Below are 25,106 nucleotides of genomic sequence, written 5' to 3' on the forward strand. Positions count from 1 at the left end.
GTTCTCCAATATGTCCGCCAAAAAGGTCACGATAGCGGAGCTAAAAGCACTCCTCGCGCGTATTGGTAGCCCGGCGAGTGGTACGAGACCGGTGCTCCAAGCACGGCTGGCCCAGGACCTCAAAACGCCTCGCCTGCCCATCGCCACGGATAATATGATTGATTTTCTAGCTTTAGAAGGCACCCCCAACTCATTAACAAAGAGAAAAGGAAGGACCAGGATTCTCAGTGTCGACATGGGCATTAAAAATCTCGCCTTCTGCGTCGCAGATGTCAGGCTAGAGGTCAAACCTACGATCAGGAAAGAAACCCCGAAAGGCCACATGAGCACCATCGCTTGGCGCCGCATAGACGTCGCATGGGAAACCGCAAAGAAAAGTTCGGATCCCGTACCGAGAGACTCGGATGGCGAAGATGCTCCAGATGATCCTTTCCATCCCCGCAACTTGGCTGCTACTGCATACGCTCTTCTCACTCGCATTCTGCTGCCGTATGAGCCGGATATAATTCTCATCGAGCGGCAGAGGTACCGCTCTGGCGGTGGTGCCGCAATCCAAGAGTGGACTGTGCGGGTCAATATGCTAGAGGGTATGCTGTGGGCTATACTCGAAAGCCTGCGCCAAACAGCCTCTCATCCAAAATCAACGAAGAAGGAATTCCCGTCCGTGTTCGATGTTAGTCCGGCACGCGTAGGAGCATTCTGGGTGGATCCTGAGAAGGTACCTAGAGTGAGGAGTAAAGCAGTACTCGGCGCAGAAGGCGAGGTGATCGGTATGGAAGAGACTAGTGTGTTGGCGCGAGGGAAAGTCAAGAAGCTCCAGAAGATCAAGCTTGTGCAATCATGGCTGTCAGGCTCGGAGTTCTCGTCTCAATCGTCCGGCGGTAGCAAGTCGGAAAAACAAAGAATGGAGTCGATCATCCCGCTCATGTTCTCATTTTCGGAAGAGGCGGAGCAGACGAGGTTGACGCTGTGCTCGCCTGTGTCGAGGGCAAAGAAGCCAAAGATGAAGATTCCGATCAGCGGGAATCCCAGGAAGTTTGACGATCTCGCGGATTGCTTCCTACAGGCTGCAGCCTGGGTAGCCTGGGAGGGGGCTAGGTTCAAGATCGAAAGAGATGGCGAAGCCGGAGTCACTGACGACATTGCGACAGCAAAATCAGACGCCCTGACCAAGAAGAGTAGAAAGAAAATTGGTTCACTAACAGGGAAAGGAAAAGATCTGGAGCACGCCGAATCTCAGGCTGTTTCGAGGAAAAAGAGCACTAAACCTCGTGCAGACGTGGACATAAAGTCGAAGATCGAAGGATGTGATGGCATGGCAAAAAAAAAAAGTAGAAAAAGCTCCCTACCTGCAACAAGAGGGAAATAATCAGAGGAAAAGAAAATGAAAAGGTCCGCCAAACCTCCTTCAAGCAAAGACAAATGATCACAGATCGAGATACTGCATGCTGCTAGCAGGCAATCTCTGCTAGCAGGAAAAAGTAGAGCCGAAACTTACTTAATCGATTCAAAGATATGGACCAAGATATTCTTCCAACTGATATATGCTCCTATGGAACTGTGCATATTTCTGCTAAAAGGTAGAGTAGAATCGTCTAAGTAGAAGCAATAGGCTCATACACTGACTTGAATAATTGCGGGTTAGCCACCATTTCCGGCTCAGGCTTCAGCGCGTTGTAGAGCGAGTTGCGGACGTATTAAGGAATAAAAAATCCATACGTTATGCACCGGCCCACCCGTCATGTTTTGATGCGGACTCGAAGTTCTGTGGATGAGGAATTGAAAGAGACATCAGCACGTGATGACTTGGAAAGGAAAGTCTTGGCTCGACAAGGGTTAAGCGAGGTGTGGAGCACCGTGTATATTTTCACCGGGCCATTTTTCTTTCTTCCCTTAAGCGAGTGCCATAAGCGAGAAATGCACGTGACCCGAAGTATCATGCCTTGTCCTCCACAAAGGATGAAGGAGTCAATTGGTAACATCTTTATCCGCTTCGTAGGAGGATAGCATATGTCTATCAAGAATAGTGCTGAATCTTGTAGGATCACAAGAAGAGCTTACTCCAGCAGAAGGGTCTAAAAATCGTATGTACTGGTAGATACCGCTAAGAACCACCCCCACCCCGCTCCTTCTCTTTCCACGCTCTAAACGCATCCACAAAACTCTTCTCCTTCGACCCAGTATCACCTCGCATTCCTCCCAACGCGTCCCCAAAAGCCCCAGCCCCGAACCCGGCACTCTCGTCCCCCGTCCCAATCTCCACCAATGGCACCATAGACGGCCGCCCATGCGCGCACTGGAACGGGAACGCACACGTACTAAGCTTCCTTACCAATTCCCTGCACTCATCTACACTCAGCTCATCATTGAACATGATCGCGCTACGACATGCTCTTGAGTTCACGAGATCCAATAAGCCCAAGGGACAAGAGCCGATGGAGCGAAGCCAGTGATGGGTTTTCGTAGGCTCAGTGTCCGTTGGTTTGGGGGGAAGACGGGCTGGAGCTTCGTCGAGTTTGTAGACTTCGGAGCGGAGGAGATTGATGAGGAGTTTTGGGTCGGACTGGCAGCGTTCAGCGATGGCCGGGGGTAAGGTGATGATTGTGAGTGTTGATGGTAGCATTTCCGCTGGAGGCTTGGCTGAAGACTGTGTGGGGAAAGTGAGGTTGTATAGGATGCCCCAGGCGGCGAACGTTGGCGCATGAGTGCGGAATATCTGGCTCTCGTGGGATGAAAGGGAGAAGCGGAGTGGGCTGCTCAGCACCGTAAAGTCCACCCGGGACTTGTGGCCTAGATTCGAGCGGAAGGGTACGCGGTTTGCCGATTCAGGAATTGGCATGCAGAGGTCGGAGAGTAGGGCTTCGACGCGAATACGTTCGTCTGCCGCGTGTTGATCGATAAGTACCAAAACTGTGCCATTATTGTCGTCAGAATCGCCCTTCGTCTTGACAAGGATGAACTTCTTATCCACCTGCGCAATGACTGTTGCATACTGAAGAGCGGCCTTTGAAAGTTTACTCGATCTAGAGAGCGATGCTTCTTTAAAGGCTTTGTTCATATCGACATGGCCGCAATCATGTTTGAAATGGCTATCCTCAATGGCTTCGACAATTGTACCGTTTAGCGATACTTGTGGTATGCTCAATTCCGCTTGCTTGAAGACAGGGTTGTCCCACTCATTGAGAAGTCCGTTCAACCATGGATTAGAGCTTTCATCTGTTGTTGCTGGTCTCTTTCTTTGGCGCAGGCGAAGTGGCCTATTGTAATCGGCTAAAATTGTAGGTGTCGAAAACAAAGATGATTCGGTTTGTGGTCGCTGAGATTCCTTGGGAACGACGCACCCAGTTCTAGCATTGATCAGGAAGGTTTGTTTCGTTGACGGATTTGTCCACGTAATAGTCTCGTCAAGGTGAGATGATTCGTGTTCAGGTTCGTTCTCATGTGGGTTGGGATTAGTGGGAGATTGATCTTCCATAACTGCAGTTGAGTCAACGCTGGATAGGTCTATCGAAAGGCTCAAGTCGCCGAGAGATCCTTGTAAGATGGGCTCAACGCTGAAGGGTGAGAATGGCATGATAGACACTTGATTCTCCTGGTCCTGAGACTCATTCTTCCTGACAACTTTTCCAGTGTTCCAGAGCGTGTCATAGAACCCGCTTTTGCCGCTTTTGATTCTGCTCCATTCCGTAAAAGGTTGGTATTGGCGCTGTGTCCCAGCTTCGGATTTGGATTTAGTGACAGATCCTATAGTGGATGGCGTTGACCTCTTTCGCTTTTTGTTGGTCACGTCTGGTGTCGCCACCCGCACAACGTCTGTTTCAGTTTTGCTGCCGTCGAAGAAGCTGTGTATCGCTCTGGGCGGGGTCTTCTCGTCAGGCGGGGAGAGAGACTCACTCAAAGGCTTGTCGAAAGCCGTCCGCTGTTTGCGTGGCCTAAAGTGATGAACCGAGAGCCATTGAGTCAACATAGCGCGTAAGACTTCAATGATCGACCGCAATTTGCTTTCACTTTCTAGAAGCAAACTCTCGGGCATAGAAGCAGTAGATGGCTCCTTCAGACAGACCCGTAGTGAAAACATTGGCCATTTATCGGTCCCTTTGCGTGCGCCTCTCAACTGGCGGTTCGTGATGCCATCGCTCTTGAATCGCTTGTCGTGCTTCCTGCGCTCTTTCTCATGATCGTCGACGTCAGAGGCATCTTCAACTGCACCAAAGCTGGAAAGGCTGAAGAGGCGGTTGATTTCATCGTACAGCTCGTTGTGTCCAGACTCTGCGGATAACGATCGAATCCCAAGAGAAAGGAATTGCACTCGTTTGCTCGGCGCTGGCTCAAGGGAGATTGCCCCTTTAATGCTGACTTGGGAAGTGGAAGCCGATGCTGGCACCCATAATTTCCAGTCTTCTCGTGGAATGTATGAGGCTTGCGTCAGCATATTGAGCATGTACTGCAGCTCTGGAGCAATCCTCTTCTCGCCCGTGGGTTTTTGCTTGGTAAGAGACCCCAATGATGCTAGCGACGGTCCGTTCAGTGTGAAATTCCGTATTGTGTCTGCATCCCTAATTCTGATAGAACACTCTCCTTGCCACCCAAGGAGGAGCCCAGTCACATCCCTTTTTAAGGCCTCCCAGAGCCGGTCGTGTTCTGATCTCTCCTCAAGCACTTGGACTCTCTGCTTTACTCGAACAGGCATGTTTCCGAACAGATCGCGAACTGTCACTCGAGTGCCGTGGTCACGCCAGGTGATATCGTGGTGCGATGGCGCGGGTATTTGCCTTGCGATGGGCTTGCAGTGGTGAAGTGTCATAGTATTATGGGAGCGATGCTCATGGTGGTGGGAGGTGATCGTCAAGAGGGACATGGCAGCGAGAGAAGCAAATAAGGATCCATTTCGGCCGAAGGTAGCATCTCCGGAGTTGTATCTTGAAGTATCTTCTTGGGTGAGTTTATATACCACGCAAGGTTGGGAAAACATACAATACATCCTACCCAAACCGCCACCGTCCCTGAACTCCTCGGGAGCTATACCAAGGCCATTATCCTCTACAGTACACCCCCCACGGCCGAAGTCGACAGTGGCCTCTAGCTTAGTAGCTCCAGCATCCAAGGCATTCTTAAAGAGCTCTACAACCACGCCGGTCAGGGACGTGATGGCAGTAGATGACTTGATCTGGGCAATGACGTCGGCGGGCAGAGGGAGAATAGCTCCTTGGGAACGGTTTCTCATGGCATCTTTGCTGGTGTCCATGCTGCAGCCATTCGAGGTCCGGAGCTCAGGCATGCGGTGGGTTGTTGATTGTGGCGGTCCATGCTGATGCATGCAGAGAGAAGTGGCTATCCTCACGTTTTCTGGCGAGAAGGAAGCCGCATCCGGCCATGCTCAGACGGTGAAGTAGCTGGGGACGAGTCCTGGTCCTGAGATATTCTGGAGGTTGGGCATTCTTTCGGCCGTCGGTGGGATGGAAGCTCCTGCACGGCCGTTCCTGAGAAAGCTGGTGGCGCAGGGCGGCCCGATGCGTTCGAGACAAGACAGCCTCAACTCCACGAGCGCCGCCCTCTCCAGCCATATACACACCCAGCTTCCTTCGCAGCCTCGCCATTCTTACGGGCTGTCAACCTCCAAACATACTCACTTCCTTACGCGCTTCATACCGTGCTGCCAGTCACGTCTGGCGCGCCTGGCTCCTGCGCAGCCTCGTCATCGCCAATAAATTCCACGTGGAGCTCGTCGACACCTGTGAATCTGCCGCCGAGCTTACACGACGTCGACCGCCCGCCATTCGAAGACTGCCAGCAGGCTTCCCTACTACAGTATCAGACTTGTAGTGAACAATCGGTATGGCGACTGCTGAGCCTGCCGCGCCTCCGCATGGTATGCTTTGTCGTCCAATTTAGCGATTGCTTTCGTTGCTTCTTGCTAAAAGCCACCCGCTCTCATCCGGCTATAATGCTTCAGCACTCTAGCTTCTTTTGCTTTGCTGCTTGCTAACATCTCATGGCGAAAGACCGCCACACCCGCAGACGGCCGTTCGCGGCTTGGATGAAGCGCCTCGCGAACCTCAAGAACTCTTCTTCCTCAGACGCCCCTAATGGCACTGGCAAGAAAAATCAATCCGCGTCACAATCGAAGAGCAAGAAGGCTGCCGCGAAGAATAATAACCCATACCCCGAGTCAGGCCACTTCCGTAGCAACAATGGACACCTCTCCTTTTCCAACCCGACCTCAACCTCGAATACCAACGGTAGCTACACATCACTAGAAGACACTAGCCACAACCGTGCTTTTGCTACAAGCAACAAATCTACCGCACCGACTGTCGCCACAAATAACGACACGGTACACTCGGAGACAGGCCAGTCGAAATCAGGTACAACGAACACAGCAGGGGGTGGGAACAGCACTTTTTCTTCTCCAAACCACTCTGAACGCTCTCTAACAACCACTCTCACAACCATTCAATCGACGGCTCCGTCCAACCTCCTTGCGCACCAGCACCATGGCCAGGGCACGCAGGCAGCAGGATCTGCAAATGGCCCCCCTGTACATTTCTCACACCAGTACCCCATATCTCCGCCTGCATCCGCGATTCCCTCGCACCTAGCACCCTCGTCCAACCCGAACACTTACCAAGCCGCAACGGCGAACAACATCCTCACGGACAACGCTTCCATCCTTACCCTAGCATCGTCGTCCAAGCGTCGCCGCAGGCACTCCGTCGACACCGACGCCTCCGTGCGCGCTTTGGCGCCATCCTCTGTATGGGGAGGGAGCCGCGAATCGCTCCCGCTCAGCGTGTTGTCGTCAAACGTCGACAACTCCAACATATACAGCCCACAGGGCCGACCGAGCGTCGGTGGCCTGGCTAGTGCGGAACGCGCAAGTGTGTACTCCTCCTCTGGAGTCGTTGCAGCCGCACCACTCAGCGAACGCAACAGCTACTACGCTAACAAACAGGGAGTAGACGGCGCTAGCGTTCGCAGTGGGCTTCTGGGCCATGGCAGGACGGAGAGTATTACGGGGAGCATAGGCGCGAACGCTACTACCCCAGCCAGCCCTCTGGCTAGCCCCACCAACCAGACTGGACCTGGCAGGCTGAGTCGGCGCAGCTCGGAATGGAAGCAGGGCGAGGGGAGTGATGGAGAAGACGAAGAACCGTCTACAGTGACGTTGACCGAGGATGTGAAAGGAAAGGGCAAGGAAATTGCAGTTTGAGAGTAAATTGTTAGGAAAGGCGCAAGGGGCACATTATATCATGGCGATGGAGCTACGGCAGGGTTGGAAATGGAGCTCCACACGGATGAATAGCAAAGGGCGTGGAATGGGAATCGGGGTAGTCATTGGTTATCTGTGTGGAAGTGGGCATCGTGCGGTATGGAGCAGTCGTTTGAACCCGGCGTATGGATGGATGTCCTTCTATCACTGATACCCTAGGGCACTTTGGGATCGCTACCTGAGATTTTGAGCGCTGATATTCAGTGGAATATCGGGACTTAATTGGGTCTTATAATTCACTACTTCACCCTCCTGTGATGCGTGAGCTTGCAAATCGAACCCGATTGACTTGGTGATGGCATACCTTTTTGTAACTTTCGACTCCTCCAGCGGGTCCTGAGCTACAGGCTTCCGCTTACTCCGCCGAGGCTCCTCGCCCTTCACAGCTTCGTTCACAGCCTTCCTACCCCCTTTCACCGTCTTCTTCTCAATCTTCCCCTTTCGGTCTCCCTTTACGCCCTTCCCATTCTTCAACTTCTCTCTCTCCCCCTCCCCCTCATCTTTCCCCTCAACTTCCGCCCCTACTCCACCCCCCTTCCCCACTCCCAAATCCCCACCCTCCCGTCCCAAAACCCACGCAACCCTCTCCACCTCCCCCGCGCCAACCCCCAGCCTCTCCATAACCCTCCCCACCCCCTCAACCACCGCCCGGTATTCCTTAACCGTATACCCAATCTTCCGCTCCCACCCCATTCCCTTCCCCTTCACCTCCGCTTCCTCCCACATCACCCACCGAAACACCTCATCGGAGAAGAATGGCGCGCTATCTGGCGCCGCCACTGATAACAGGAGGGAGGCGGTCGCGGGGCCGATGCCGGAGAGGGGCGTGAGGAGGGGGAGTGCGGCGGCGATAGACGCGGGGGTAGGCGTTGGGGAGAGGGCTGCGAAGGCTTTGCGCGTGCTCTCCACGATTTTCTCTGCGGGGTTGCCGTCGACGAGCTTTAGGAGCGTGGGGCGGAATGTGCCATGTTTTCTAGTGTCATACCACTTCCCGTCAGTACATTGAGTCTTCGCATATTCTAAAGGTTAGGCATCACGCCGGGGGTGTTCTCGAATCAGAAACCCGTAGAGTGTAGGCGATGAGATTGAGATGGTGGGAGAGATCAGGCGCGTACAGTTTCCACTCTACCAACTGGAGCACTTCCCGTTTCTCTAGCCAAGCATCTCCGCCACTCTCTTCTCTCCGTTTCGCGACGGTGGCGGGGAGGGTCGTGAAACGGGCTGTGTCGAGATCGTGGAGTTTAGAGGGAACCGTGGCGGGGTAGCGCGTTAGGGCGTTATGGAAGGCGAAGAGGGTGATTGCGGAGGGAGTAAGGAGGGTCATGGCGGTGGGTTGGAGTAGAATTGTGGAGGGCTTGGTGAGAGGTGAGGTTGGAGATGGATGGCGTTGGCCAATGAACACGCTTGGACGCGGTCTCACGTGAAATCGTGGGTTCGCAAATGTCGGAGGACTCGTTCACGAAGGGGATTATTGTACCAGTATACTGCGGTAGATGAGGATTAGGATGTGTTGTTTGTTTAAGCTAAGTTCTCCAATTCTGCACACAGTTCTTGATCAAGTCAATTGTAACAGCAGCAACTCTGCAAGCTTGTCCATTCAACTCCACCGTGCAATCAAGCTCGACCTTACTCCTTGGAATGTGAAAATGGCCTCCAACCACATCCCGCAAACGCCTCGTCGGCCGCCTCGTCGGCCTCGGGAGCGGGCCACCATCTTATGTCTCGTAACTCCGATCCAGGAGCGCGTTCAGGGTGTCGTTCGAAGTACCTCTCTTGCTCTTGTTCCAGCTGTAGGATATTTTCCGGTACCCCAAACCAGTCACGGAAGCAGCGCTCTATTCTGTTGAAGCGCTTTTGTCCAGCCAACAGAGCATCCGTAACCATTTCAGGGCTGTTCAAGTCCGCGTTATGTGGCAGCCAAAAGCCAAAGCCAGCGGTGCGACCCGGTGGAGCGACACAATGGTTAGGGTCGTGGCGCCATGCCACCAAGTTGTCGCTGATTTCCCGATATTCGCTGATTCTGTCTCGGTTAAGGCCTCCAAGAAATTTAGTATCGAGAATAGTCTCCATGACAATGCCCGGGGCGGAGTTGTAGCCACGCAGTATGATGATTGCAAACCATATTAAGATGTCGCTAAGAGACAAGTGGTAAGGGCAAGGAGTTCCGTCAGCGTCTTGGAATCCTTCAAGGCAACCAAGAAGCATTCCTGCGTCCCTCGCTTCATTCGAGGCTCTTACAAGATCCACCGGCTGCTGAATAGCGGTTGACAGGAGTAGACCCCTACTCACAAGGGTGTGGAAGACATCAAGGACTGCAACCTGAAGTCATCCTCGGTAGTAGAGCACTTTCAAGATTTCGCCATAGTACCTTGGAGACTCAGTCTTGTAGTACCAACCTTCTAGTACGCCAATGTCTTCGGCAGCGAGGTGAGTGTCAGGGTTGCAGAAAGCCTTCTCCGCTACCACGATAGCTTTCAGTTCGGCTACGAGTCCTTGAGGATTTGAGTTTTGCGGATGTGGAGTTTTTGAAGTTTCAGTGGGTGTTAAAAAATATCTCATGATCGTTTCGTCGAGAGCGGGAACCTCGATACGTCTCCGACTCGAGGTCACAGCAGGATCGTAGAGAAAATCGATTTTCTCCCTGAAGACCATCTCCTCAACAAGTTGTGTCAAGTCGTTCGGCGCTATGTACGACTGATAATCATCCATCGACCCGGAGACAGACCTGTATGTCATTTGGCGCAAGAAATTCTCATGCTCCGCAAGGCTTCGTGAGGGTTGCCGTGGAAGGTCCGGGAGTCCCGGTAAGGTGACTCGAGCCAATGACTGCACCCATGCTTGTGCGAACTTCATGTTCCGAACTCGGTTACTGACAGACCTGGGAAAGGACATGGCGAGCCCCTTGGCTGATGTCGAACTTGAGATGTATCTTGGCTCCTGTCCTTGGGAGCGAACGATATCGGTGAAGATGCCAGAATGGCAGGCGCCAACAATGAAGTTGACCTGAACCCCTTTCTGAAATTTGTTGCATAGTGTTCCCGCCTGATGTTTGCTCAGGTACTTGGTTCCTAACTTGGCTCCATACAGCTCGTTTCCATGGGCCTCGACGATGATGTTGACTGCATCTCCAGGCACTGCTCTTTTCATCACATCCACAACCCATCCCCACACTCTCATCATGAGGTCGTCCGGATCGACCTGCTCCCACCATCTCGGTTCAGTGGTATATCGAAGTCTAGTGTACTTGAGTAGAGGCTCATCTGTACCCTGAACCTGCCCGAAGCGAATATCCTTATGGTTGTCGTGTGAGAGAAATCCAAAGATCTTGTCGAGGTCCAGGCAGTTGAGGAAAGTGCCATTGATGCCGCATCCGCGTAACAGTACAGTGTAGGCCATAAAATCAGACCACATCCAGCTGTCGGTTTCACTCGTTGCGCCGCATACGACCAAGTAGAAAGCAGTTCCTTGCTTCAGATCCGGTCTATGTGCCTGCACCTTTGGACTCATGGCTTCCGGAAATTCCTTGTCGGGGTCTCGATTGGACTTCGAGCCGGCCCTGCTACGGCCTCCGCCACCCTTCTGTGAGTCCGTGCGCTGCATTTTCTCAGGCTGATCGTACGAGCCGCTCGTTGTTTAGATGATCGATGGATGGGGTTGCGATGTTCGATGAGGATGGGTGGCATGCAGGCGAGAAGGCTAGAGCGGCCGGTCGGAGATTTTGAGTAAGTAGCGTGCCAAGACAACAAGCGAGCCAATTAGTGTCTCGCTTTAACTTATGAATCTGTTGCGGGACATCCAGTCAGCAAGTTTTTGATGACCTCGTCATTGAATCAGCCAACATCGCCCCCAGGAAAACCATCAAGAAAACCAAAACCTGCAAGCCCATACACCGTCGCTCTCCATCCCAAATCGCTGCCCGGTTACAATGCGCCTACAGTAAGAACAAATCATAGACCCCCCCCTCAAGAGACCAGCTAGTGTCGAGCTAAGCAGAGATCTGAAGCTACCAACTAGAGTGATTTTGGCGTTGACCATGCAAGCCTACTTCTGCTTAGGCGGTCGCCCCCGGCCACGCTTCAGCGACGGATTATTGACTGGCGTGAATCCTGAGGCGCCAAGTGAAGGTTTCCCAAGAGAAGGCCGTCTAACCTTCGCCTTTGGCGCAGGTGCGACTGCCGGTATCTCGCCACCGCTATCGTCGTCGCTTTCTGAAGACTCTGACAGCTGTACTTCCGTGGGTCCACTAGAATTGCGGTTTCCATTCGTTGTCGAGATAGAAGCGATTCTTTTAGCCGGCGTATTAGATTTCGGGGTGCTGCTTTGTTGTTGACGAGAAGCTGCGGACACAATCTTAATCTTTCGACCAGCCATTCCCGGTCTTGACAGGATCGAATTGCTGGACTTGGCAGCGACGGCTTTCGGCACAGTGACTTCCGATGGTGGCGGTGACACAGATTTCGGTGGAAACACCTTAGCACCAGCAATGGTATCGATGTATGCATCCAAGGAGCCATCATCCGAATGCTGGTCGTCGTCGTCATCCATTGCCCATTCGGCAGCCGACATTTTCGCCCTCATGTTCTCTTCGGCCTCCTTTTTCTCGTCTGCTTTCCTTTGTGCCTCTAACACTGCCGCAGCGGACTCTGCTAGACGTAACGGTGACGCTGAAGGAGTCGGTCCGGTAGGGGTATCGTCCTCTTCATAGACACCGTCCTCATCTGAAATTTGACCCGTACTAGCTCGGACAGGACGGGCGCCAGGTGGTCGAATCTGGGCACCTGCTTTGGAATTTGGCATAGTCTTCCTACGCTCAGTTCGGCGATGAGGGTTCACGTTTCCGTCCTTGAAGTTCTCGGGCAGTTCAGTTGGCATATCGCCGTCTTCCTGATCCTTACGAGCCAGCCAAGAGGAAACCCTCCGTGAATGGTTGTTGCCATTGACATTGCCAGTAAGTTCGTGGAAATCTTCCTCTTCTTCCGAATCTACCGTAATCTCCTCGTAGCAGGGACGTAACTTCGGCTTAGGCGGACCGTCAACTCCGTTTGAAACCCTCTTACGACTCCTGGAATTGAAGTCGGCATCGTCTTCAACGCGGTATCTAAATGCGTTGGGTTTTTTCGCCGTTTCCTTGTTCACTTTCTGAGGCGGTGGAAGAATGTCCGACTGGATGATTGCTCTACTCTCCCTAACAGCACCATCAGCACCAGAAGTGGTCGCCGCCGTTTGCTTCGCTGCTTGTTCTGCCTGGAAAAGAGCCAACCTATCACCACTGATAGAGAGTTTCACGACCCTAGATTTACCTTTCATGGCCGCAACGACCATGATAAATCGTCCAGCTTTGCGAGCATCCTCCAGCTTTCGTTTCTCTTGCTCTTTTTGGAATTGCTTCGTCGCCCCACTCTTGGGCTGCGAAGAGGGCTGTACACCCGAGCTGTCCCTCTTTGGTTTTTTTGGTTTAGCACCCACTACCTTGACCTGCTCGTCGCCCTCGTAATCTCTACCTCTCTTCTTAGATAAGCTGTTCCTCGGGATCTCTCCGCCTAGGTCTGGGTGGTAGAGTAGAGAAGGCCCGCCGTCATCATCCATAACGTCAACTGGCTGATAACCCTCGTGGTAAAGAGCTGAAGGCTCCACGAAGTTGCTGTCATGATCAAAGTGTGCGGCTCTGTTCTGTGAACAGGGTGACGGCCCAGTACCATCCTCTCCGCCCAAAGACGGATCGATGAGACCAGCATTGAGTCTCTGGGAACCTTGATACGATTCCTCAACGGGCGAGTACTCTATCCCATATCGGTTCATACGATGGGAGTCGGTCTGGTCGTAGTAGCCCTCATCCAGTGTCGGATCATTCTGCTTTTCTCGCTCAGCTTCCGCGCGCCGATTAAGAAGTCGTGAGGTCTCCAAAGGCGACCCCACGTCGTCACGAAGCCAATTTTGGTTGGAGACACTGAAATCCACGAGACATTCTACGCTTCTGACATCAGCAACTTTCTTCGTGTCGTGTCCTAGAAGGGTCATCTTTGGCTCGTAAGGATGTTGCCGAGCATCTCGACGGCAGGCTCCGGTGTTACAAACACGGCGACAGTGTGGACATTTCCAATTCGGATCTGACATTACTGCCAATGGCATCAGGTCGTGTGCCCTGAAGAGGGCGCCGTAGCAAAAGCCATAGTCACAATTCGTACACATCGCCATCTTCCACTTTGGATGCCTCTGGAGGCAGACATGGCAGGACTTGTGTGAAGCCAACCATTGCTTGGACTTCTTTTTGACCATTTTTTTCACTATCCCATCTTCGTTCACCTGAATCTCATCGCCAGAGTCTTCATCGTCAGCGGGTTTCGGTTGCTTTACGTCCACCCATGGCCGGGCCTTGAGCTGTCCCTGACAGACCTGGGCCAGCGTCCTTTTTCCGAGATATCGCCGCTCTTCTGGGAGTGGTAATGGAGACTTCTCATTCACGCCTCCGTCAATCTCGACAACCTGTGCCCTCCACTCTTCGTATTTGTGCAGCAGGTCTTTGCATTTCCATTGTTCAACCCATGTCAGGTTCGACTGGCAAGCGCAGGAACGGCCCATAGCATAACATTCCATACAGACATCGTATGGCTCCTCGTTTTCAGTACCGAGACCGTTGACACACGATTTGCATGTTAGAAACCGGTTGAAAATGTTGCCTCTACAGTAGGCGCATGTGACATTACTGTCGAATGGAATGAACTCGGGGTGTTCCCGGGTATCTGGCCCAAACATCTCAGAGAGCAAAATCAACTTGTAGAGATCCAGCAGTCTTTTGAAGTCCTTTTGTACTTGACGAACTTTGTGACTTGTCTGCAATGCCTCCGCTTGTTCACCACCCAGTTCCACTTGAGCGCGAGCTGTTTTGAGCAGTCCGGAGTACTTTAGGAGAGTGTAATACACAATGGCCTTGTTTTTGTACTGTTCATCACGACAGACCAGACGGGCGTTGGGCAAAGCTTCAATAAGGGCCATTTGCAAGGTCTCCACGGTCGTCCGATTCCACGCGACTTTCATAGTTCGTGTACCCCGATTCCAGACTTGATGGGGGGCTAGAGGTGGAATCAAGATCAAGTCTCCCGGGCGTTGTTCGACCACATAAGTGGTAAAAAGCGCGCGCTTCCAAGCAATAAGCTGGGCGAAGTGATTTTCCACTTCGATGTCGTGGCCCAAGATAGATAGCCAAAATTCCGAAACAACTTGGCGGTCTTTCGATTCCGTCATGAACCAAATCGAGGAACCGCGCTGCTCGGGTTTTCCGCCTTCTCCCATAGTCTCAGAAGCTTCGACCATAATGTTTTGACCCAGAGAGGCACACATCTCGCGATGTGCGGGTGTGTAAGTACCCTCATGTCCGATGTAGCACATCAGATTTTCTGCCCTCATCTCTGGGGGAAGACTGCTCATCAGGTCTCCAGCGCGCGCTATTCCACGGCCCTTACGGATTCGGGTGGTCTTTGGGATCGGCTCATCCACTGCTCCTGGCCCGTCAACTTCACCAGTGCTTTCGTTTAGGTAGTTGAGAAATGAAGGAATATGCTCCTTAAGTTTGTCTTCCCAAACTGGCGGACAGTCGATGTCCTTGAGATAGATTCGTTGGCGATTCTTATCACGATAGTTTTCAGGGCCGTCAAAGTATTGGTCTGTCAGGCGACCCATGTTCTTCAAGTAATGTTTGATGGTGAGGGGGATGTTCTCCTTGGTGGTCAAATTGCGTGCGTTCTCCACTGCAAGACTGGTAAGTGAGGTTCAATGAAGTACAGGTCGCAGGTTGTAGACGTACCTTTATCCCCGCAATTGTCCCTAAGCCACTGGGGAGTGAAAGTCCAGGGATCCAATACCTCATCAAATCCATCGATGACAAGCGGCTTGCCGCCAATGATGACGTGAAGAAGAACTAATTTCTCGAACTTCTCAATGCCCTGCTGAGAGATCATCTCGTATGAAATGCGGTCGACATATTGGAAGTTATCCGCATTTTCGACAAAGGTGCGGAGATCGAAGTCAGGTGGGATAGGCTCAAACGAGGCCTTGGGCCTTCGGGCAGGCATCGTGTCGGGTGTATCGGCGCGAACGGCGGGCGTGCAGAGGGGAGGGTTATAGCCGTCGCATCGCAGGAGTCGGCAAGGCGCGTAGTGAGGAGTCGGCTGAGGCTAGACACATTAAACAACAGTGGTAGCGCGACCGTGGTGAGAATTGCTCGAGGTGTAGGCAGTGGGCGTGGAGTCGAGGACGCGACGAAAGTGTAGAGTCCCACGTAGAAGTGAGGTCCAAAGCGAGTGGAGATCGAGCACCGACCCATCACGTGCTGGAACAACCAGCCTCTCAAGCTTCTATGCATCTCTGCAGATACAAATGACCCAACTCCATCACTGGTTGAAGTATGTTTGTCTAATAGCAGTTTCTCGTTTCATCTTTACCCATCCATGACCATCGAATTTCCTTTCGCGTTCCCGCAGTCACCAAGCTGTACTACCCTTCATCAAAATTTAGCTGCGAGATTGCATCATTGGCACAGCTGCGATCTCCATTATAATACTCAAGTTATTAGTGGCAAACAGCCCAGAGCATCCGTCTCAGAGGTGGGAGTGGTAAACTTCCTGCCAGTTGTGCATTAGCTGGACAAAACACGCGAGTCTATCAGATACCCGGTATTACCATGGCATCGACATCCCCCTTCAGACACGTTCGCTCTGTATCAGGGCACCGAATACCCCACGGTTGCAAAGGCTTCCTCCGCCGACCGTCACAGTTGTCCTCATATATTTCACAATGGGGCTCCTCATCTGACTTCCCCGCCATTCGTCAGAAACGTACCATTCATTCCCCTTGTAAAGGCGTAAACCGCTCTCTAGCCTCAATTCCCCGACATAAGGCACATCCGATCAATGGATTTGTTTGGACTCGAGAGTGCCGACGCTCAACGGTTTCCTCGGCGACACAGCGCCCCATCGTCGACTCTCCTTTGCTCCCAGAATACGTCCCCCCTCAGAGCGGCTTGCTTTCGCATCTTCCCAAGTCAGTCACCCCTTACGCGGAGTTGATTCGGCTAGACAAGCCTGCCGGAACCTACTACCTTTTCTTCCCATGTCTTTTCAGCACTCTCATGGCGGCAAGCGTCGCTGTTCCCATAGCTTCTCCTCTATCCGTCCTAGGCACCTCTGCTCTTTTCCTCACGGGTGCCGTCGTCATGCGGGGAGCAGGATGTACCATCAATGATCTCTGGGATCGCAACTTGGACCCGCAGGTGGCGCGTACTCGACTGCGTCCTATCGCCAGAAGAGCTATTACTCCGGAAGCGGCCATCGTCTTCACAGGTGCCCAGCTACTCACTGGCCTTGCTGTACTACTGCAGTTTCCGACTGAAGTATTTTGGTATGCCACACCATCGCTTGCGTTTGTTGCGACGTACCCCTTGGCCAAGCGAGTCACCCACTACCCTCAATTCGTTCTCGGTCTTACGTTCTCATGGGGCGCGATGTTGGGGTTTCCAGCTCTCAGTGTAGATCTCCTTGCAAACCAGTCAGCTCTAATCGCCGCGGCCTGTCTATATTCAAGTAACGTTGCCTGGACCGTCCTCTATGACATGATATACGCACACATGGATATCAAAGACGACGCGAAAGCCGGTATCAAAAGCATTGCTCTCAGGCATGATAAGGATACCAAGACCGTGTTGACCACGCTTGCAGCTGTTCAAGTCGGTCTCCTTGGAGCAGCGGGCACCGCGCTTGGTATGGGACCTGTCTTCCTCGTAGGCTCGTGTGGCGGCGCTGTTGCCACTCTAGGAACCATGATTTGGAGAGTTAAGTTCAAAGACGTGACCAATTGCTGGTGGTGGTTCGTGAATGGTTGCTGGATCACTGGTGGCGCTATCTCTGCTGGACTCCTGGGCGAATACTACACTCGACTCTCCGCTACTCTTAGCCCAGACGAGCCGGTAAAAACATAATCTGCGAGGACTCTATCTCAATAATGTGGCTGAGATTGTCTTATTCTCATATTTGAACCTCATCGAGAAGGCGTTTCATGTACATTTACGAGCTTGAGGCCAGGTGTTGTGCGCCCTGCGTTGTACTATGTCAAATAAAGTTCGCTTATCCTTCAGGAACATGCCCGTAGCCCCAGTTGTGGAGTACTCCTGGCGCTGGTAATATCAACGTCATACCGACTTTGATATATACTCAACACCTTACTGGAACACCATGATGTCGAGGACTACCAGGCCGATCTTTGCACTTTTCATATCCCTGCTATAATCGCTGCAATGAGTTCTTCGAATAGAAAAGTCGTATCAAGAAAAATCTCATAATTCATGCAACTATATCCTCAGAGTGTAGCCTTGATAAAGCCTCCCCAAGAACCATGTATCTCCAGATCATATGAACAGAGACAGGTCAGAGCTATCAAGATGAATTCTTCATCTCCCCCGAGTCTAACATTTCCTACTCAATCTTTATTCTATCCACCACTAGCCGGTTAATGCCACTATGGATGATGTATGTCGCCCACCTCAACCTACAGCCTGCGATAAGGTGAATCCAGCATTCGACAGTAGAAATTAACCACGATCATGTGGCCAACTTACCTACTCGTTGTGGCCGCTGGACTATATCTCCCCCGATTCCCTCTCACTTCACAACGCCAATCAAGATCGTTCCTTCCTTCACCATCATCCACAGTATGCGCTCCAGCATCCTCTTCGCAGCTCTCTTAGGCGCAAGACAGCGCGTTCTGGGTGCTTACACGCTCAAGGATAATTACTCTCCTTCGAATTTCTTTTCCATGTTCAACTTTTGGACGGTATGCTCGAGTGTTTCAATCTTTTCGACAGTAGCTGGCTGATATCATCAAGGCCGCTGATCCTACGAATGGCAACGTCAAGTGAGTCCCGAGGTCCCACTCACGAAAAATTCATTTAGCTACTGGGCTGTATCGTAGTGAGTTCGAATACACTTACTCAATTATTTTGCGCAGATATCTAGACCAGTCTACAGCCCAATCTCAGGGCATAATCTCGACCACAGCCTCAAGCGTCTACATCGGCGTCGACCACATCAATGTGACGCCTCAGGGCCGAAGCAGCATCCGTATCCAGAGCAAGATCCAGTACACGCATGGCTTGTTCATTCTGGATCTTGCGCACATGCCCGGAAGCATCTGCGGTGTGTATACCACCCATCTGCCCCGATGTAATCAACAAGCTGGTTTACTAACGAAACCGAAAATACAGGAATATGGCCAGCCTTCTGGACACTCGGTCCCAACAATTGGCCACAAGATGGTGAAATCGGTACGTCCCCCTCCTTGCCAAAACCACCCTTCTAATTACGAAAACAGACATCCTAGAAGGTACCCCTACCCCCCCTACTTCCTTGAGCCCCATTATCAATCTCAACTTCCACAGGCGTCAACACCCAGTCCCGCAACAGCATGGCCCTCCACACGACGCAGGGCTGCACCATTACCGGCACCGGCGAAAGCGGCACCGTCTTAACCACCAACTGCTGGGCCAAAGCACCGGGCCAGGCCTCAAATTCAGGCTGTGGCGTCTCTAGCAATACCGCGGGCTCGTACGGTGATGATTTCAACACTGCGGGCGGTGGGTTGTACGTGATGGAATGGTATGCAAAACCTCTCCTATACAGCTACCTCGCCATAAGTGTGTCCAGTCTTCCGCCACGCGTTCAAATCATTTCATCATGCTATCCTTAGCTTCTACCGTCCAAGATAGCCCAGTAAACCCCAGGTTGTTCATAACACCCCCCCTTCCCATCCCTTTCATATTCTCAAAATTGTATCTACGCTCCACAGCCGTCCGCAAACCTGCTCATGCCCTTCCATAACCCCATCTAACACCTAACCCCCAGGACCTCCCAAGCCATCAAAATCTGGTTCTTCACCCATAGCACCACGCCCCCCGATATCCTTTCCAACTCCCCCAACCCCGCGCAATGGGGTGTACCTCAAGCCAACTTCGCCGGCGACTGTCCGATCGACAGCCACTTCGCCAACCACCAAATCGTCTTCGATCTCACGTTCTGTGGGGACTGGGCCGGGAATGTGTGGGCGAGTACGCCGAGTTGGTGAGTTGTCCCGGAAGCGTCTTGGAGACAAGCGTTTTGGCTGAATGTAGTGTAGCTCTAGCAAAGCGGCGACGTGCGCGGATTGGGTGATTAATAACCCGGCGGCTTTTGCTGAAGCTTATTGGCGGATCAACTCGCTCACAGTCTATAGTCAGTGATCTCCGAGATGAAAGGCGAGGGGAGTTTAAGATGATTATGATTTCAACAGCGGATGAGCGAAGAGGTTATTGAGAAAGGTAATATCCCAAATTCTGCAACCATTCACCGACGAGGCTTTCACTTCTCATACAGACTTGGGGAATGTATATGCCTCTTGCAGTAGATATTGGAATCGGAGACTAATACAGGGAGAGTATGTCTTCTACAGAAAGTTGAAAAGAGAGTACATACCCGGACACATATCACGTTTTTGACCAAGAGCTGCATTTTGTAATCCGTAACGACACTGGCTGGCATTCTCAGTCTATATGCGTCTATGAAGATGCAAGATTCCCTAACCCTTTTTTGTATGGCCCTCAAGAGCGCCGAGATCCTGTGCAGTAGAGTACAGTTCATCCAAACAGCCAGACCTACCTACCTCTCACCAATCTTTATCATCCATGTTTAAGCCTTATACCCCACCTCGGTCAACCCCTCCTTCAGCGCCTTCAGCGCCCTATCAATATCATCCCTCTTCGGATCCGTCACGCTGACGCCCATATGCCCGAACCGAATATACTTCGTCGCAATCTCCTTATGCAGTCCACCCGCAAAGATAACGCCCTTCTTCAACAAGCTCGGGAGGACCTGGGGCGGCGCGATGCCCTCGGGGAGGTAGATGGCGGTCATACCGTTGGCCTGGTTCTCGGGCTTAGGAGCGAGTTGCTTGAGGCCGAGGTCGCCGATCGCCTTCTTAATCTTTTGGGACGCGGCTTTGTGGTCCGAGAAGCGCTGTTCTAGCGGCCGGGAGAGGATCTGTGAGAGGGAGGTGTGTAGCGCGTGGATGAGTTGTGGCGAGGGGGTGGCGAAGTAGCTGGGTTTCTTGGCTTCGTAGTTTTGCATGACTATCATAAATATGTTAGTATGATTCTGGATATAAGAGATGGTATCAGGGGATGGGATTTACTTGGCAGCCAATTTTTCCACGACCCAAAATACGACGTCGGCCGCGTCTTCCTCGCCTTAAACACCTCAATTGCACGGCCAGAGACCATCAGGATACTCAGACCAGCCGGGCACCCAATGGCTTTCTGGCTCGCAGTGAGCACCACGTCGAGGCCCCAGTCGTCGAACCGGATCTCTTCGCAGCCAACACTGCACACGCCATCCACGACGACGAGCGTCTCGGGGCTGACTTTGTGCACGAGCTCTGAGAGCGCTTTGAGCTCGCTCAGCACGCCGGTGGAGGTGTCGACGTGTGTGACGGTCAGGACTTTGTACTTCGTCTCCTTCAGCGCTTTCTCCACCTCGTCCAACTGCGGCCTGTCGCCAATTGGGGCCTTCAGTTGTGTAGCTTTCACGCCATATGTCTCAAAGCAGTCGGCGAACGAGTCCGCAAAGTAGCCGGTGTGCAGCACGAGGGCCTCGTCGCCCGGCTCCGTGAGGTTGGCCGCAACCTGGTCCCATCCTAGGGTTCCAGAGCCGGAAAGCACGATTGGTTGGGATGCTGCGTCGGTGGTTTGGAAGAGCTTCCGCAGCATCGAGAGGACTTCGCCGAAGGTATTCACGAAGGGTGCGCCGACATGAGACTCGCTGGGCTGACATCAGCGGAGGCATTGGGGGCTATTGAAGGTGTGTCTGCGTACCTGTAGTGGCTCATAGACTGGAGAACCGCGTCATCGAACTCAATGGGACCTGGGATGAGCAATGCGGCATGCGGGGGTTGAGAAGACATGGTGGGCGGCGGTGGTGGAGGCGTTGGACGGTTTGAAGGGTAGCCAGATGCGTCTTCAGGGACAGCGGAGCGCTCAGTCGAGAAGGGCGTGTTGAGCTCAAAGGGCTTGGAGTCGAGGTGTCTGGCGATCAGACTCAGGCGGGAGCGAGGGGAAGCCACTTTGAGGGAGGGGCACACCTGCAGTCGAGCAAGCAGTCGGCTGCGGGGGGACGCCAGGGTGCCGGTTTCGGAGAGAAGGGCCAGGAGCGCGTGTGTTGGCAATGAAATGCACGTGTAGCCGCTGCTTTTTGTTCGTGAGGATGGGGGCGTCGATGTTTTCAAGTCACGATGCGCGTGCTGCGTGTCTTGTATAGGAGAATGTCGCGAAACATTGCCGTTCTCAGTGGCTCACGGGCAGATTTGACTCTTCTTCTTTTTCTCTCTGGAGGGACGTCGGCCGGCGCCGTTAACGGCGTCTGCGCAACGGCGTCTGCTCAAGGGCGGCTGCTTACTCGATATGGGGCCTAGACGTGGAGGTTCCATGCATCTCTTGAGCCGCAAAAGAAAGCAGTGAATACATGCAGTGACGTTGCCTGCCAAGAAGCCGCAGCCACAGCCCAAGCTTCACGGGCAGCTCGTGCTCCACCTCCACCACACTTCGACAGCCAATTCATTTCGCGGGGTTGGTCACGGTGCGCTGCGGGAGAACAGAAACATCGCCATGACCTCGAGACTGGTCCTCTGTCTTGGAGACTTGTTTATTCCAGACAGAGCTGCTGTGAGTCCTGCCAGCCCTGAACGCCCGCCCCTCAAATGCTCACCGTGATGCTAGGACATTCCTACAAAGGTACCACCTACCTTCTCTCTACCTCTGCCCGAGGACGCACATATATACGGATGCTCATACAACCCCCCTAGTTCAAAAAACTCCTCGCTCCCGGCAAAATAGGCCAAATCCTCTGCCTGGGCAACCTCACCGACAAAGACACCTACGAGTTCCTGCGCGGCATAGCACCCGACCTCCAGATCGTGAAAGGCGACTTCGACGTCGAAGCGCCCAATCTCGCCCTCTCCAAAGTCGTCACCCACGGCTCGCTGCGCATCGGCTTCACCCATGGCCACACCATAATCCCCCCCGGCGACGGCGACAGCTTACTGATCGCCGCGCGGCAGATGGACGTCGATATCCTACTATGGGGTGGAACGCACAAGTTTGAGGCATACGAGATGGAAGGGAAGTTCTTTGTGAATCCAGGGAGTGCGACGGGCGCGATGACGACGGGGTGGTGGCCTGAGGAGGAGGAGCCAACGCCGAGCTTTGTGTTGATGGATGTAGGTGTCACGAGAGGAAGGGATTGGGAAGCGGAAATAAGTGCTGACACTTTGATAGGTCCAAGGCGATGTCCTAGTGATATACGTATACCAACTCAAGAAAGACGACAAGGGGGCGGAGAACGTGGTTGTGGAGAAGCTATCCTTCCGGAAAAACGGCGGTGGTGTATCATAGCAAGCAAAAATAAGCTGATATCCAGTAATCAAAGATTGGTCACAGAAAGATTATGGGGAACACACGTATCCAAGGTCTTTGATACCCATTTCTGGTCGAGATACATGTCCATGTTGTGTTACTGAACGACTCGAGCTAGTTCCCGCGCCTTCAAACTCCAGGAAGGTAGCCCAAAGCGCCCCCACGAACGGCACTTGTTCTGCCGAAAGCGTAGGACAAATCATCAGAGCTTTGAGCAAGAGCATGGTTGCGAATGGTATTCGTTCTCAGCATAGCGTGCCACTCCCGTACCCTACTCATCACCAACCCCCTCTCACATTTGCGTGGAAGATGGCCAAAGGAGTGCCCACGATCAAGCTATTGACTGGCCAAAGTGCGGACTATGGACGACTTAGAACAAGCAAAACTCAGGACACCATATAAATAGGTTGACATTACAGATCGTCGAGAAGTATAAACATGAACCGGTGAGTGTAATTTGCACTTCATGTTAGCATGTTATTGGGATGGACTCCTGAATCAGGTTAGAGGAAATAGGCTGGTTTCCATGTCCCGAGCAGCATGAACGGGAGCCAGTCCGTGCGAATTGCCGTTGTTTTTGGCATGTTATTGACGCAGCTCGTGATTAGATCACAAAATACGGGCTAAATTTGATACGGTGTGAAGTATGAACGGGGGCCAGTCCGTGCAATTTAGACTTGATTTAGGTATGTTATTGGCTGACGTCTTAAATCAAGCTATGAATATTAGGTTGATGTGAGTGTTGCAAGATGTATAAATGGGAGCCAGTCCGTGCGATTTAGACTCGATTTCGGCATGCTATTGGCTGGCGCCCTATATCAGGCTTGAGAATTAGGGTTGGTCTGGAAGATGCAAGATGTATAAACGGGAGCCAGTCCGTGCGATTTGGAGTCAATTTGGGTGTGTTATTGGCGGACGCTTTAAATCGGGCATTAGGGTTAGGGCTGATCTTGAGGATGCAAGATGTATAAACGGGAGCTAGTCCGCGCGATTTAGACTCGATTTTGGCATGTTATTAACATAGCTCGTATATTGGCTCATGTATCTAGGGTGTCATAAAGAGATATGAGGAGATGTCGGAAGCCAGTCCGCTCGATCCTTGCTATCAAAGTCAAATAAACAAGTATTGGGAAGATGTCAGCACATTAACCCCTCTCGCTATACCTAGAAGCCCGAGTCCGCCACCGCTTCTTTCATGGCTTCACTTATCTTCTCCCAATATCCCGGCCTCGTAGCAATCATTCCAAAGTTCCTCTCACCCTGAATCTTCCTCCCTTGCGCCAAGTCAATAGTCCCACCATTCAAATCCCGAATCTTGCCTCCCGCTTCCTGAAAGATGAGCTGCCCCCCAGCATGGTCCCAAACCTGCGTGAAACGGTCTTTCGTCTTCGGTATTCTAAGCATCACATCCACTGCCCCCAGGGACAGCGCCACGTACTTCATCTGCTGGCTCCACAGCTGCGTGCCAGGCCACTTCGCCCCCAAACCCTCTGCAACCCTTCGATGGCTCTCCTGCGACAAAGTCGTGGAGCCAGGCGCTACCTCCACAAAATCCAACTCCTTCAACTCCTTCTCCTTGGCACCCACCCCAATCCTAACCGCCTCTCCAAACCCCTCCTCCTCAATCCGCCGCACCCACGCCCCCTCCCCTTCAACCGCACTCAACACAACACCCCACCCTTCCTCATCCACCAAATCTTCATGGATCTTCTGCTCCCCAGCTCCCGCACTAGCATCCCACAGCAGATTCGGCGCCGCCAGCACACCCACCTTCTGCACCCCATCCTCCAACAGTGCCAGCGCAACCACATACTGCTGCCCCTTCATGAACGTCGCCGTGCCATCCACTGGATCAAGCACCCACACCCGCCCCCTAGCCGTCTGCTCGCCAACGCCCACATCGATAACATCAAGCATCTCTTCCATCGTCTGCGGGACCGCCAACTCCCCCACTGGGTCATCCTCACCCAGCCCCGTCAAAGCCTCACTCGACGCGGATGAGACGAGAGCCCATACTGCTTCGCGTAGGGCGAGGTTCGAGCGCAGCGCGGCCGCGCTCTCTTCGCCGACGAAGCTGTCCGAGGGATGCACGGCACGGATAGCGGTGATGATGAGGCATTGGGCGGCGAAGTCGGCGATGGTAACGGGGGAGGCGTCGGCTTTTGTTTCGGCGGCGACGGAGTTGTTGAGGAAGCGGAGGATGGATTTGGTGAGGAGGGTGGCGCGGTGGACGGTGTGGAGGGCGAGGTGGAGGTCGGGGGTGTAGTTGGGGGACATTTTGAGAGAGGGGTATATGGTGGGGTGTATGGTATTTGGGGAATTGAAGTGTTGGTGTAAAGGATTGTAGGATGT

General features: G+C 52.8%; 12 protein-coding genes across 12 annotated transcripts; 6 read left to right on the forward strand and 6 right to left on the reverse strand.

Annotated features, from left to right (window-relative positions):
- Positions 1-10: 10 nt before the first annotated feature.
- On the forward strand, positions 11-655 carry BDZ99DRAFT_388959 (Ydc2-catalyt-domain-containing protein; the record flags this gene model as incomplete). The annotated part of the gene is made up of 1 exon (XM_033715607.1): positions 11-655. A coding segment is annotated over one exon (645 nt), but the record flags the coding sequence as incomplete, so codon positions are not given.
- Positions 656-1,931: 1,276 nt separating this feature from the next.
- Positions 1,932-5,446, reverse strand: BDZ99DRAFT_444024 (uncharacterized protein). The gene is made up of 2 exons (XM_033717874.1): positions 4,975-5,446; positions 1,932-4,929 (listed from the first exon to the last, which is right to left on the reverse strand). The coding sequence occupies exons 1-2, from the start codon at positions 5,315-5,317 to the stop codon at positions 2,105-2,107; spliced, it is 3,168 nt and encodes a 1,055-aa protein (XP_033576578.1). The 5' UTR covers positions 5,318-5,446; the 3' UTR covers positions 1,932-2,104.
- Positions 5,447-5,591: 145 nt separating this feature from the next.
- BDZ99DRAFT_444027 (uncharacterized protein) lies at positions 5,592-7,524 on the forward strand. Its single transcript, XM_033717875.1, has 2 exons — positions 5,592-5,869; positions 6,003-7,524. The coding sequence occupies exons 1-2, from the start codon at positions 5,836-5,838 to the stop codon at positions 7,208-7,210; spliced, it is 1,242 nt and encodes a 413-aa protein (XP_033576579.1). The 5' UTR covers positions 5,592-5,835; the 3' UTR covers positions 7,211-7,524.
- BDZ99DRAFT_387974 (uncharacterized protein) lies at positions 7,445-8,594 on the reverse strand (the record flags this gene model as incomplete). Its single annotated transcript, XM_033715549.1, has 2 exons — positions 7,445-8,243; positions 8,386-8,594. 2 exons carry the CDS (start codon positions 8,592-8,594, stop codon positions 7,445-7,447), a joined length of 1,008 nt encoding a protein of 335 aa, XP_033576580.1.
- A 302-nt stretch (positions 8,595-8,896) lies between these two features.
- On the reverse strand, positions 8,897-10,870 carry BDZ99DRAFT_520959 (uncharacterized protein; the record flags this gene model as incomplete). Its single annotated transcript, XM_033725580.1, has 2 exons — positions 8,897-9,582; positions 9,667-10,870. The coding sequence occupies 2 exons, from the start codon at positions 10,868-10,870 to the stop codon at positions 8,897-8,899; spliced, it is 1,890 nt and encodes a 629-aa protein (XP_033576581.1).
- Positions 10,871-10,976: 106 nt separating this feature from the next.
- BDZ99DRAFT_32835 (uncharacterized protein) lies at positions 10,977-11,279 on the forward strand. Its single transcript, XM_033714296.1, has one exon. It carries the CDS (start codon positions 11,084-11,086, stop codon positions 11,246-11,248), a length of 165 nt encoding a protein of 54 aa, XP_033576582.1. The 5' UTR covers positions 10,977-11,083; the 3' UTR covers positions 11,249-11,279.
- A 32-nt stretch (positions 11,280-11,311) lies between these two features.
- Positions 11,312-15,339, reverse strand: BDZ99DRAFT_520960 (uncharacterized protein; the record flags this gene model as incomplete). Its single annotated transcript, XM_033725581.1, has 2 exons — positions 11,312-15,015; positions 15,072-15,339. 2 exons carry the CDS (start codon positions 15,337-15,339, stop codon positions 11,312-11,314), a joined length of 3,972 nt encoding a protein of 1,323 aa, XP_033576583.1.
- Positions 15,340-15,947: 608 nt separating this feature from the next.
- Positions 15,948-17,665, forward strand: BDZ99DRAFT_509131 (4-hydroxybenzoate polyprenyl transferase family protein; the record flags this gene model as incomplete). Its single annotated transcript, XM_033724381.1, has 2 exons — positions 15,948-16,092; positions 16,198-17,665. The coding sequence occupies 2 exons, from the start codon at positions 15,948-15,950 to the stop codon at positions 17,238-17,240; spliced, it is 1,188 nt and encodes a 395-aa protein (XP_033576584.1). The 3' UTR covers positions 17,241-17,665.
- Positions 17,666-17,971: 306 nt separating this feature from the next.
- On the forward strand, positions 17,972-19,722 carry BDZ99DRAFT_571408 (putative endo-1,3(4)-beta-glucanase; the record flags this gene model as incomplete). Its single annotated transcript, XM_033728085.1, has 8 exons — positions 17,972-18,091; positions 18,144-18,172; positions 18,266-18,453; positions 18,522-18,581; positions 18,629-18,640; positions 18,696-18,912; positions 19,159-19,374; positions 19,430-19,722. 8 exons carry the CDS (start codon positions 17,972-17,974, stop codon positions 19,530-19,532), a joined length of 945 nt encoding a protein of 314 aa, XP_033576585.1. The 3' UTR covers positions 19,533-19,722.
- BDZ99DRAFT_463404 (PLP-dependent transferase) lies at positions 19,688-21,735 on the reverse strand. Its single transcript, XM_033720077.1, has 4 exons — positions 21,159-21,735; positions 20,480-21,105; positions 19,873-20,417; positions 19,688-19,819 (listed from the first exon to the last, which is right to left on the reverse strand). Exons 1-3 carry the CDS (start codon positions 21,245-21,247, stop codon positions 19,978-19,980), a joined length of 1,155 nt encoding a protein of 384 aa, XP_033576586.1. The 5' UTR covers positions 21,248-21,735; the 3' UTR covers positions 19,688-19,819; positions 19,873-19,977.
- A 212-nt stretch (positions 21,736-21,947) lies between these two features.
- BDZ99DRAFT_488519 (retrograde transporter) lies at positions 21,948-22,733 on the forward strand (the record flags this gene model as incomplete). The annotated part of the gene is made up of 4 exons (XM_033722910.1): positions 21,948-22,004; positions 22,059-22,073; positions 22,145-22,558; positions 22,617-22,733. The coding sequence occupies 4 exons, from the start codon at positions 21,948-21,950 to the stop codon at positions 22,731-22,733; spliced, it is 603 nt and encodes a 200-aa protein (XP_033576587.1).
- A 1,185-nt stretch (positions 22,734-23,918) lies between these two features.
- BDZ99DRAFT_388369 (carbohydrate phosphatase) lies at positions 23,919-25,031 on the reverse strand (the record flags this gene model as incomplete). The annotated part of the gene is made up of 1 exon (XM_033715568.1): positions 23,919-25,031. The coding sequence occupies one exon, from the start codon at positions 25,029-25,031 to the stop codon at positions 23,919-23,921; it is 1,113 nt and encodes a 370-aa protein (XP_033576588.1).
- Between the last annotated feature and the right edge of the window lie 75 nt (positions 25,032-25,106).

This window comes from Mytilinidion resinicola (assembly GCF_010093595.1).
Source record: "Mytilinidion resinicola strain CBS 304.34 unplaced genomic scaffold BDZ99scaffold_10, whole genome shotgun sequence".
NCBI classification, from domain to species: Eukaryota; Fungi; Ascomycota; class Dothideomycetes; order Mytilinidiales; family Mytilinidiaceae; genus Mytilinidion; species Mytilinidion resinicola.